The following is a 13271-nucleotide window of genomic DNA, read 5'->3' as shown; positions in this document are numbered from 1 at the left end:
GCAGACAAAAGGGATCTTAAGAAGATAGATAAAGACAGAGAGAGATGTCTCCACCTCTTCCATAAACTTTCTTTTCTCTTGTTGTCTCATTCTACTCTAAATCATGTCTAACTACCTCTCACACACCTTTAAACCTTTTTGGTTTTCCAACATTCCTCACACCATTACCTCTGACTCTCCCTTCCTGCCTCTCTCTCTTTCTCTCTCTGTCCCTCTACCCCCCTCCCTCCCTCTCTCTATGGCTCCTCAGCAGGACACTTCCATGGTGTGGGTGACCGTACCGACTCCCTCAGTGCTGTCGGAGTGGGTGCAGGCCCGAGAGCGGGACCCATCAATGGAGCTTGCGCTGGTCAGGGAGGCCGTCCTGGAGCGAGCCAGGCGGGTCATACTGGCAGAGGGCACTGAGAGGATGAGGATGAGAAATGAGCAAGAAAAACCATCATTCAGCATTATATTTTGTGTTGAAGTGTATGATTAGTTAATGTTGGGGAGATGGGAGGACATGCTCATGTGGAGAACTAATGATATCCCTTTTTGCAGCTGGTGAGAAAAGATGCCTGACTGGCTCATACAACAGCCGTGGATGGTGGATTGTTCAGTAATGCTGTTAATGTGCTCACAAACCAACACATCGTCAGCACCATGCAACTTAGGGTTTAGTTTGTGTTATAAAAAAGAAATCCTCCTACAGCAGTAGAACTTAACTCAAACTTTAAAGAGACCTCTGCTCATTTCAAAGATTTCAAAAATGTCTACTCTAAAAGTTGATCTGTGTGTGTCAACTAACACAACTGACTGAGGCACAAAATTGTCACTTCATGCTCAAATGATATTAATTGTGTTTTTGAATATGGTATGATTAAATTTGAGTTTTACCAACCTCTGAATAATTCAGCAAAGCAGTCGAGTAGTTTGATGCATTAATGCAGTAAAACACTAAAACGTTGCTTTGCTGATTATATTAATGTAATTATTCAATAGCTCTTTTTTTAGGTAGATATGTTTTCTATGTAATATGTGTGTAAGCTGAATTACTTTCTTTCTCTATAGCCAACACAGGCAGCAACATTAGCATACATTTGGAGTTGTATTTCTGGCCCCCTGGTCACTGTTTAATATTCAGTATTTCAGTCTACTTTTAGCACTGAAGCTTGAGGCTGTAAATGGTTAGCTTAGCGTAGCATAAAGACCAGAAACAAAATCTTACCAGCACCTCTAAACTTCTATAAGAATCTCCAATTTCGTGAGTTTATCAGAGCTTTTTTCTTAGAGGTTGAAAAAACAAGGTTAATGAGTTTGTGGGTTGGAAAACCAAAACAATGAGCTAAAAGAGACAAAAATGCTTGGAAAGAGTTGAGAGAGAACTTCTTTCATTGAGGTTTCAGTGTCTTGTTATGCAACAAAAGCCCACAAAGCCCACAGGCTTTTAGGGAAATGTTTGAGATTATATATTGTGCTTGTGTGGTTTAAAATCAGCAGTTTAGTGCAGAATCTGCATAGCCCTAAGGACAATTTTCCCCTTTAAGTCATGTTGTTGAGTCAGCAGTTCGTGCAGTTTTAATAAGCTTAAGTTACATGGAAAAAAAACCCTTTGTAACAGTGGATTAAATTCTGATTTGATTTGAAGTGATTTATTGGCCATTCTCCATGTAAGTGTAAACTGTTACTTGCCAAATATATTAAGACATTGTGCATTTGTTATCAATTTAACGTAATAAAAAGGCATTGCTCAAAGCTAGCTGAGAGCCATGCAAAGAGCAATATTATAGATGCAATGGTAAAAGAATGGGGGGAAGGAGGTAAGGGCAGTTTATTTTTCCATTTAAGGAAAAATCATTTTTTGAAAAACAAAGATGGTGGTTAATTTCCTTACGATTAAAAATAAAAATACTAGAAATGACAGCAAAAGTTAAAAAAAATTCATAACAGCCCAAAATATTGTATTTGTAACATAACAAATTAAAATAAATTTCAAAATGCCATTGTCATTCAACAGGGCAGCAATAAGAGGTCAGAGGTGAACAGGGAGGAGGAAGTACCTGGCCCTCCACTCAACCTCCGATCCTTCACATAAGCGACTGAGAGAACGGGGCAAGGGAGACAGAGGGCAAGATTAACACAACTCATGTCCCTCTACATGAAATACATCATCACCCATTAGCATTCACACCACAACCACAATGATACTGCTGCTGAAATAATTACTTTTTACACAAGAAATTACTGTAAGATAAACCAGGACAAGACAAAAAATGTACACGTAAAACCTCTCACTCACTCTCACTCCTTACAGTCATGTGCATGTAGTGGATACTCACTGTAGCCCATTCCCTGCAGAAAGTACTTGAAGGCTTCAGTCAACTTTCCAGGCTGTAAAACAACACACGGGTTATTTTGATGATCTGTTTAGGGTTTTTTTTCTTATTATTTCATTTGATTGCATTAGGTTCTGTGTTGGGTGTGTTATACCTGTGTGAGCTGAGGGAGTCCACCAGAATCAGCCATCTGTCACAAGATTAGAGAAGCTTTAACTATGTTGCTATTTATTTTACTTTACTTTATCACACTTGCATTGTGTTTTAATAGTGAACTTTTTTTCCCTGACGTATTAGATCTAGGGTTAGCGTTAGGTTTAAGTTCAAATAATATACTGTACAAAACCTCATTATTAAAAGTCCCAAAATGTTCTGCCAAGGCTAAATCTTTGGACTCAATAATATAAAAAGTTTGAATGACCTAAATAGAGTTATGAATTTAGGAAATGTTAGTGATTTTTTTTTTTGCCAATATGTGAGTAAGTACCTACTGTATAATACCTGTCTTTTTTTTACTCCTGAAAAGATAGACTTTATTGATTTTTGATTGATTATCATTAATCAGCTGGTCCTTTATTGTTTAAGGATATTCTGTTATATCTGCAGAAGCTGTAATTGACAGAGACGGTTACCTTTAGGAAGGTGGTATTGGTTGGGTCCAGTTTAGAGTTGCACTCGACCTTGAGGATAGAAAAAGCAGGTTGAAATGAATAAATGTGCCGTAACAAGAAACTTGATGAGTTCATGTTGAACCAAACATAACTTGGAGAAAGAAGGGACTTGGAGAGAAGTGTGGCTGTACTGTATGTATAGACAATATATAGATACTACCTCAGTGTGTATGAGAGTGTGTGTGTGTGAGTGACCCAGATACTGCAGTCTGCTGCTGCAGAGATGAGTCACTCCAGCAGGCTGAGAGTACAGCCGCAGTGTACACACACACACACACACACACACACACACACAGATACACATGCATGAATACTCACACATGTGGACACACACAAACACATACATAAAAGTGAATTAACACTCAGATTCACACACATGGGACGTGCTCTTGGCTGCTTCCTGTCCTGCTGTGTTAATCTTTAATCCCTCACACAGGTTGCCAAATTACACATTTTACTGCCTGGAACATATTAAATATGAAAACACTACAACTCAAATGTGTGTATTTGTCTTTCTACTGACTACACGTTTTCTTTATATAGCTGCATCTGTTGATTCAGTATCACATAATTATTACAAATCACATGCAGGTTTGCAAATATTTACAATAAAACAGTTGCAAATGAATTGTAATATATGCAAATGTACTGATTCTAAAATGTATGCCTCCATCGGTCTGTGTGGAGGAATGTGTCATGTTAGTGGGAGCAAACACAGCAGCCTCAACTGGTCCAATCAGCGGATATAAAATATTAACATGACCTCCATCTGTCACATCCAATAAAACTATCGTTGTTTATATCTCTCGCCTCCTCACGCTGCTTCCATCTCTCCGTCTCTCTCTTTCCAAGAGGTTTGGTAACAACATACATCATACCCCCACTCTCACTCACATCCCTCCCTCCTTCCCTATGCACCTCTATCTCATTCCTCCCCCCATCTGATTTGATCTAGGTTTAAACATGCGGCAGATTAACTGGTGCAGAAGCATACAAATCTGGGCCACTTCAAGCTGTGAAGCCCCAGAGACAGAGCAAGGCCATCTGGCCCTTGGAGAATACATACACCTATAGTATCAAATATACACAGACACACAGATGGACAGACACATCCAGTCCCTGGGGGGGTGGGGTCATAGAGAGAGTGAGCCATGCCTCTGCTGGCTAGTGAACCATGTCTTTGCTGGCTGACCTGTTTTTGTTTTATTGAATAAGGACAAACAGTCACTAACTGAATTTACATGCCAAGAACAAACCACTAAATAGAGCAGGAGCAGTGCGAGGAGGGGAGGGGATGATCTGCTATTTAGAGCTTCAGATAGACTCATATTGCTTTCTTAGACGTTGAACTCAGTTGGGGAATTAAAAGAGTGAGACACAGCAAGGAAGAAGTAAACAGAGGCACTACATGATTGGTTCAGGTGGACAAAGTCAGAAAAAGAGAAGAAAGATGATAAACTCACCACTCCCTCTTCAGCAGGGGCGTTGTCTCCCACAACCAGCATCACAGGACACCTGAAGGAATTCATGGTGAACAATGACTTGACTTTGACTTTAATCAGAATTGTGGGAACATTTTATAAAATCAACTAACTAATTGTTTAGTCTATAAAATGTCAGCACAGTGAACACTCAAAATCACAATTCATCAGTCCCAGGTGACATCTGCACATTGCTTCTTGTGCCTGAACAACAGAAGATATCTAACCTACAAAGATATTAAGCAGTACATTTCACATTTAGAAGCTGGAACTTTTGCAACCTTTTCCTTGATGAATTACTCATAATTGGCAATTAGCTGATTATGCTTACAAGCTGATCCATCACTTAGTTATGAAAGGTGTGTGTGTAGACTCACTTGAGGGTCTTGGCGTTGATCACAGTCCCACTGCGGTTCATGTCCAGGTCCCTCCGACTGAGAGAGAGAAGATATGTAAATGATAAGATGTATTTGCATTTCTGTGTGTGTGTAACATGCATGTATTTGCACACTGTGGGGACTTGCCTCCCTTTTTTGGACAAAAAGCAAGTCCCCATAATGTTAATTATTATATTTTAAAGGTTTGGTTGAATGATAAGATAAGGTAATGGTGAGGGTAAGGGTTGGGGTTAGATACATTTCTGGGAAATGTCAAGATAATCAATGTTATGTCCTCTTAAGTGATGGAAACATGACTGTCTGAGTATATATGTGTCTCCACCTGTTATACATGTTCCAGAAAAGCTGCAGGTTGAACTGGTTGACGGTGTTGTTGATCTGTTGCCGGTAGCTCTGCACCAGCTCTGTGTTGTTCATCAGCTCCTCCTGCACACACACACAAGAGAAACTGCTCACCGGCTTGGCAAAGATTGCTAAGACAACAAGTTGAAAAAATTGGAGAGACCATGGGGGTTGTATGTCAACCCGTATTCCTGTATTCTGATCTTACCTGGCTGAAAAGATGTGGCAGCACAGTATCTGGCAGGGCGCTGGTCAGACCTGAAAGCTGGCGTGACAGACAAGGAGATTATTATTGAGCGATAACAGAATGTGTGTATCTCCCCACTTCCAACAGTAACAGTCCCAGATCTGAAACACTTATAGACAAGTACCTTGGTGGCAGCCCAGTCAATCCAGCCTTTGCCATTGGGGTCGATGTTGAGCAGAACCAGACCTTCCACCAGGTCAGGGAAGATCAACTGAACAGAGAGAGATTTTAAGACTGTTTAAAGCTGACTGTTTAAAGGTGAATTTATTACACCTACCAGTTGACTACTACACTGATAAATGACCAATAGAACAGGAGAATCTGGATGTGACTTACAGCAAGCTTGGCCAGGACGTAAGCTCCAGCTCCAACTCCAATCCCAACGATGCTCTTGAATCTAAAAAAAGGTCATTACTCAATTAGATGCTGTGTAAGAGGGCTGCAAGTATTATGACAGTCTGCTGTGCCTGTATTATGTTACAGCATAGTATTATTGCATGCTTGTGCAGAGCCAAGTGCTTGTACATCTCTGCTGTGGCTGGTACTGTGTGTCCAGGCTACAATTACTTCTCATCAGCAGGAAGCTAGCTAACCCTTCAATCGATATTTTCTAATCTAAAGGCTGCTGAAACTGCTCATGAATCAGAGAGGCTATGTAGTATTTAATGCTTTAGTCAAAAGGTTAGCAGTAAAGGTGGATCATACAAATTTACATGAGTAGTAAATCAGAGCTACAATTTTTCCTACAGTATTTTAATACACTGATAGACCATCTTTTCAGCAACAGTGGCATATATCGTCTTTGCCAGCCAGTGGAGTAAAAGGAGAACATGATGTCCTTGAAGATGGCTGCTATTGAAGCAATGGCTGTGTTGGCTCTATGGTTAAGTGTAGAATGTGAAATCTGACAGTGAAAAGCACCAACCCAAAATGCTGCACCACAGTGGGCAGCATCCCAGCCAACTGGTCCATGGTAGGGTACTGGTACCTATGGAGAGATAAAGAACATGACTTCTAGCTATCATTGCTTCACATGCTGCGTTTGCGTGATCGGGACATTTTAATAATCTCTTTCTACTTTAAAACCACAACCAATTTATAGTCATTTTGAATACTTTATTTTCACATTTCATGGAAAATAGTAAGTATAACATTATTTACTTGTGTTTCTCTTAAAGAGTTATAGTTGTTTAATTTCAAGATATTCTGTCAATCCATGGAAACAGGCCAACTACTACATTAGCTATTCATCAGTGGCCACCAGTTTGAGGTGGGACAACCAAAAAATAATGATTAACACATGTTAAATAAAATGCATTTATGTATGTTTTGTACCCTTGTGGCAACTGTGATGCTCCAATCTGCTGCCCCGGGGCATCGACATGGCAAACCACAAAGTGCTTGGTGATCTCCTGCATATCCTCATTATTGAAGAAACTGTTGAAGCACAGCTTGTCTGTAGGAGAGCAAGGGAGGAGAGGAATAAAGCAAGAGGTAGCATGGAGTGAGAGCGGATAGAGAGATGGGTTGTGTGTCGGTACAGAACATGTGAGGGAGAGAGGGAGGAAGAAAGCAAAGGGCAGGGCGAGGAGGGAAGAGGATAGAGGGATGAGAGCAGAGGAATGTGATTACATGAAATATGCACCACAGTCAGAGGACATCAAAGGTGGCCATCTGTACAACTGATCCTGTGCCAGCAAGGAGAAGGCAAAGACTCCTTGCAACAATGCTGATATATACTGTCACATAACACTCATTCACCTTCACTTTAACAGAGGACTGACACTATGAATAACCCTTTTATGCTGTATGTTTTTGATAAGGCAAAAGAAATAAATAGCTCCAACACTAATTCCTCATAAAACCTCAATGACTTGATAGACATGATAGAACACAAGACAGCCAAGTAGGTGGGAACTAGCTAGCCTAGCTTAAGTTTCAGATTTGACTGAGTTTTAGTGTGCTATGGCAAATGTTACAAATCTGGCAAATGTGATCTAAGTAGTCAGTTATTCTGTGTCTTCTTATAGTCAGGTGGATTTTTAAAATGTTTTAGTTTGCTTGAATTTTTATTTATCATTGAACTGTTGCATTGTCACTAAAATGTGTATATTAAGTGGGATAATGGGGAATTAAAAGCATTGTTAAAATATTAAGATCATTTATTTTCTTGTCTGTTTTGAAAGGCATTCTTCTTGAGAGTGACACACAAGATTTCTCTCAGAATTTAGAGCTCTATTTCCTGAACTAGCATAACACTGAAATCTGAAATAACTGTATGTATAATAGATATCAGCTCTCCATTTGCCCTCCTTCCACTGGCGCTGCAGTTGTCCTACTTTCAGCCTGCGTGTGTCAGGCTCGATGAAACCATGCAGCAACATCGTTTCCTCCTCGGGCTGTGACTGAGCAGCGTTAATTAAACGGACCAATTAGCATGACAACTGGGTTGTGGATATAAAAAAAAAGTAGGGACGTCAGGAAGGTGACCTCTCAAATCTGGCGCCAGCTAGTCCGTTTTATTATGCACACAAGAATACCGACGCTACGTGAGGATTGAGGTGAGAAGATTTTCAGTTCATGCTGAATCATTCGTCAGCAGCTCACCGTCTGCTCCCCTACTGACTTCATGACCCACTTTCTCCCTCTGTACTTTCTTATCTCTCGTGTTGATCTCTATTTATCATTTCTCCTCTTATTCTTTTCTATTCTATTTTCCTCACCCTCATCTTCTTCTGCAATCATAAGAACCAAATAGCAACAGATGCCTCCAAGTATTACTTTACTTTCTTCCTTATCTCCTGTCCCAGTTTTACCTCTTAAATCAGTTTGCTTGCCCTCTTCTTTCATTCCCACACTTGTAATCTCTTTCTCTTCTTTTCATTTTCTATTTTGTTCTTCCTCCCTCCTGTTCTCTTCTGTTCTCTCTACTTCTCTGTTTTTAATCGTGGGTCTGGCACACTGCTGTGCCATCTGTGATTGGGACTCAAGTGGAGCAATAAACTCCAGACTAATTTTCTTTTATGTTTTTTTTTTTTTTGTATGTGCGCAACTCCCTGTCATTCCTCACCTTACTGCTCTTTGCTGCTGATTGTGCCCTGCAGTAGAATGATTTAGTGGCTGGCTCTGAATACTAATAGCCCTGTGGTTCTGCAGCAGCCTGCAGTAGCAGAATAAACGTCTATCCTGGTCCATTCTTTACTCGTCTTCTGCATTATATCTGCCATTATAACTGCCATTGTCCTCCATTTTTCCATTGTTAGTCCCTATTATATTTTTTTTTCTAAATGAGATGGATAATTAGTTTATTAACAAAACAAAAAGGCAGCAGGACAGACAACAAAAGCCAGATATCTGCAGTCAGCAAACCCTGAGCAAAGAGATGCGCTGTGGACCGTGATAATGCTGCCCTGCAACCCCCCCCTACCCCCAAAACTTCCTCCATCCCTACCCCACCTCCGCCCATTAAGGCAGCACCGCAGTGCCGCCGGTCCCACCCCGCCTCCCTCCGTAGGATGGGGATGTTTTTCTGACCTACATTTCATCGATGCCTCTCGCACTCACCCTTTCATCTGCCTCACCATCTCCTCCTCTTTTCTATTTTTGTCGCTTCCTTTATTTCTCTCTCATTGTCTTTTTTCTTTGCCTGCACCTACACACATGGGTTGATATCATTTATCCTCCCTTTATTCAATTATTGACCACTCAGCCTGTATTAAGTGATGGCATGTGGGGGATGCTGTGACTTTGTAGAATGACATGAACATCGTGATGCTGGACTTCAGCATAGTGCTTGACATCATTTTTTGTGTTTATTGCAATGAAAAACCTTATTGAATTCATGCAAGACCATTTTATAATATGCAATGATTTCATAAAAGCCATTTTATTACTTGACCTTTTCAGGTGCAAGTAAGTGTGCTCCTGTGACTTCCTCATAAAACACATACAGCATTGGTATGATGGCAACTTCAAAAAATTAACTAAGACTAATTTCTGCTTTGTTTCTTTCAATTATCTGTAAAGTCATGACATTGGCGACAAGGACCTCCTGCTGGAGATGATAATGAGTGTTAGCGTGTGTATGTTTGCATGGAGGCTAATTATCACCTCTGATAAATGTAGAAACACCTCACAGGAAAGTCTGAAACATCTGTCAAGACACACACACACACAAAGACACACATATTGGCGGACACTCACGGTTCAGTCCAACATCATGATAGGTGAGGATGGCGGGCTTGTTTCCTTTTGGTGCACCGCGAATCACCACATGCAGCATCCCATAAGGGGTTTCAATATCATGTTCCTGTAAAACACACACACAAAAAACAACACTCTCACTCACCTGGTGGTTTGCACATATTTGCACCTTTTTGTAAAATCATTTGCACCTGAATCCTCCCAGAGCTGCGAGGTGTGAGGAGGAGCAAAAACACACTGCTACTGCTCAGTAACCTAAAAACATTATTTATCTTATACACTGTAAGATATTTATAATTGTAGCTGATTTTTATTGAGCTTCAGTCAAATGCTGCTTTAATGTTAAAAGCCAATCTGTGCAGGGATGTCCCTCATTAATCTTGAGTGACTCTCACAGTATGAGGGAGATGCAGGGGCTCAGTCATAGATAGGCAGGAGGTTGGTAATTAGCATGAACAATGACTAATCCTAACAGTCAATTATTGGACATTGATTGGCTTAAAATGTCATGCTCTGCAATAATTCAATACTAAATGGGCTGAGAGGAATCTACAGACAACAGTAAAAAAAAAAAAAGAAGAAATTAATCATTTAAAAAAATCAGCTGACTTCAATTAAAAACATGTCTGCAGACTTATTGTGCATCCAAATCTCTCTTTGTTATGACCCACATTTTGTCTGCATCCATTGGTCAGAGAAAGCCAAACTCAAAATCTCAAAATGGAGGTGTGTGTTTGCATGAGCTGCGCAATGTAGACACACACACACACACACACACACACACACACACACACACACAAACATGCTCACACACACACACACAAAAAACAAAAACACTTGGAGCAGAGTGGCGTTTTGGGATTATCATGACTGGTTTAGGCGTTTAAGCTGCAGTGAAGCCTTTATTGATGATGCTGACAGTTTTGTCTATACAGACCACTTAACACACACACACACACATCCAATACACACTGACACGCCTTCATTATTGTCCTCCGCTCCCTTTGGAACGTTTTTTTCTTCTCCCCTTTAGCTATTCAGACATAATAAAAACAGCTGACTGAAAATCCTCTGTCAACCTGCTGCTGTCAATCTGCAGCATCTTTCAACAACCGCCTGCTATTTGTAATACAATACACGTTCACTATGGAGTTATTTAAATCCCTCCCAATTGACTTTCAGTACACAGACAAAGAGTATTTACTCTATGGATAGCTCCTAAAACTCTATATAACCCTACCACCCCCCACCCTCCACCCCCCACAGTAGACAGTCATGCAGCCATCACTTATAAATTAATCCAGACAGATTATCTCTATTATTTCAGCATCAACATGAATGTTATCTGCCATCAGCATTCTAATTTGAGGCAGTTAGTGCACCAGGGGATTTGTGCACCATCTGTTTTCAATGACTGAATTCTGCAAAAAAAAAAATACGAGGAGACATTGCAAACACATGATGACCTTCAGATGTGCAGGAGGAAACACGCTGGGAGGAATTTGAAATATCTTAAGGTGGAAGTGGAAATTGAGCGTTCAAATTAAGAAAATGTCAAAATGATCCATTTTCTTTCATTTTTGCAAATTAATTACATCACATTCAGCAAAAAAAGACAAAAAAGCTGCCTGCATCAATTTTCCTCTGATTGATCCTCCCTTCACTTTCTTGCTCTGCTTCAAGGTTGCTAAAATGGATGATACTGCAGAAGGATTAACACTTCCTCTATACACACACACACACACACACACACGTGTATTTATCCGCAGAGGAATGCGCATCAGTGCATTGCACAGCATCTGTGATAACGTGTGGAAGTGTGTCAGTGGGCCACAGCCAGAGAATGACCCATCATTTGGCCCTGACTCGGCAGTTTCTCAATACACTATACATATTCCACAAGAGCATTTCTACACAAATACAGTTTGATAACTTCAACAAAATTATTCAAGGCTAATATTTAATTTTTTTTTTTTTTGCAAAGAAATACACTAAATTCATCATTTAGTCACAGACATAAGCAGTGCAAAAACCATCACCAGACAATTTTCTAAGACAAAGACATTCTGATCATTCTGTTTTAGAATGTGTGTGTGAATGTGTGTGTGTGTGTGTGTGTGTGTGTGTGTGTGTGTGTGTGTGTGTGTGTGTGTGTGTGTGTGTGTGTGTGTATGTTTGACTCACACACACTTATGAATAAATCTCACTCACTCACAGCAAGCATCCTTCCATTATACACACACTCCCCTGCCACTCACCCCATCCCAGCACTCAGGCATGGCTTCACAGTAAGTGTTCTCTCAGTCGAAGAAGAAGAGGAGGAAGAGGAGGTTGCAGACAGGCAGACGAGCAGCCAGGCCTCTCCTGTTTTAAAGGACTAGGTCCTGGTGAGCACTCGCTGTGTGATGGATAGCTGGGTGATGCTGCAGGCTGCTGCAGTGTTTGCTGCGCTACACTCCCACACACACTCTTAAAACTAGGAGCTGCTGTCTGCCTCCTCCTCTTCCTCCTCTCAACCCTCCCCTTTCTTTCACACTCTATAGGCGCCAGAGAAAGGGAGTGGAGCAGGCCAGAGATGATTGGCTCAGAGTGCTACCTCCCCTTAGCAGCATTGGTCGTTTGTATTGTCAGTCTGTAGTCTGAAGGCACTCTCTCTCTCATCAGCACCACTGCTCTAGTTTTCTCTGTTTTCCTCATTAACCATGTTATTGTTCCCCCTTTTGGCCAAAACAAAACAGCTGTTGTTCAATAAATTTGCATTAATGAGACCAAATCCTCTGTTATCATATTAGAGGACCTGAACTGGAGCGCTGCAGTCAGTCTGGGCATGACATGTTTGTCCAACAAAAGAGCACATTTGTTTCAGCTGCTCTTTTATGGCCAGGTCACACCAGCACTTAAAGCTGCAACATCCTACAGTGAGATAAAGTAATACAGGGAATCAATGTGATCTGTGGATTTACTTTCTCATATTAAGTTCAATTTTGGTGAACTTTCATGCAACTTTGCATCATTAACCAAGAGCAAGCTGACCTGGTTTAAGTTAAGGGTCTGAACAACCTGCCTGGGGAAATCAGGCTGGCTAAGTAACAGATTTTACATCTCTTTTTACAATATACTTTTATTAATTCAGTAATTATTATTTTACCGTCACCTTTTTATTGAGTTGTATTTGAATTGTCTCTGTCTGTTATTTCTGGAAGTGGTTTAACTTATTTTATTCTGGTTGAGTTAATGTCTTTTCTTACATTACACTTTCTCTATTTCAATCTTTAAACTGGAGTTTGAAAACCTAGAATAACTCATTTTTGTGCCATTTGCCATTTTGAATGTTAGCAAACTATTCCAGCAGATACTTAGCAACATTAGCATTTCATTTGGAGTCACATTTGGATGCACCTGATGAATGTAAGTTCAATATTCACTCTCCTTTTTACTCTCTGTTTTCGTTTTCTCCTCCTGAAACAATATGTGGCTGTTTAGCAGCTAAATGCTCCGCTATGTTTACTAGTTGCTAACGTTCTCTGCTAACTGCTGGGCAGCTAGTCGGCATTTAGTTCTTTTTTAATAAAAAAGTAGAGTCAGAAAAGGTCTGGTTAATTTTAGACAACAAA

The 13271-nt window shown here is 40.4% G+C and overlaps 1 protein-coding gene across 7 annotated transcripts in view; it reads right to left on the bottom strand.

The window, feature by feature from the left end:
• Nucleotides 1-246: 246 nt before the first annotated feature.
• The window catches only part of ndrg4 (NDRG family member 4), a 43578-nt gene continuing 30553 nt past the window's right edge, over nucleotides 247-13271 (bottom strand). For 2 of the 7 annotated variants that reach the window (XM_053320059.1, XM_053320061.1), the window contains 14 exons: nucleotides 9658-9763; nucleotides 6790-6910; nucleotides 6380-6442; nucleotides 5791-5851; nucleotides 5579-5665; nucleotides 5416-5472; nucleotides 5188-5291; nucleotides 4845-4901; nucleotides 4450-4501; nucleotides 2948-2995; nucleotides 2470-2505; nucleotides 2319-2370; nucleotides 2040-2078; nucleotides 247-401 (listed from right to left, as the gene is read on the bottom strand). In XM_053320059.1, coding sequence (XP_053176034.1) covers nucleotides 247-401; nucleotides 2040-2078; nucleotides 2319-2370; nucleotides 2470-2505; nucleotides 2948-2995; nucleotides 4450-4501; nucleotides 4845-4901; nucleotides 5188-5291; nucleotides 5416-5472; nucleotides 5579-5665; nucleotides 5791-5851; nucleotides 6380-6442; nucleotides 6790-6910; nucleotides 9658-9763 — 1038 coding nt within the window. Of the gene's footprint in view, nucleotides 402-2039; nucleotides 2079-2318; nucleotides 2371-2469; nucleotides 2506-2947; nucleotides 2996-4449; nucleotides 4502-4844; nucleotides 4902-5187; nucleotides 5292-5415; nucleotides 5473-5578; nucleotides 5666-5790; nucleotides 5852-6379; nucleotides 6443-6789; nucleotides 6949-9641; nucleotides 9764-11669; nucleotides 11709-11915; nucleotides 11937-13271 lie in introns of those variants that run through there. The other 5 variants (XM_053320064.1, XM_053320063.1, XM_053320065.1 and 2 more) reach the window with 5 other exon arrangements.

The sequence above is a fragment of the Scomber japonicus genome, chromosome 5 (assembly GCF_027409825.1).
Source record: "Scomber japonicus isolate fScoJap1 chromosome 5, fScoJap1.pri, whole genome shotgun sequence".
Lineage (NCBI taxonomy): Eukaryota > Metazoa > Chordata > Actinopteri > Scombriformes > Scombridae > Scomber > Scomber japonicus.
The sequence above is the reverse complement of the archived record's forward strand: the minus strand, read 5'-3'. Positions and strand labels throughout refer to the sequence as shown.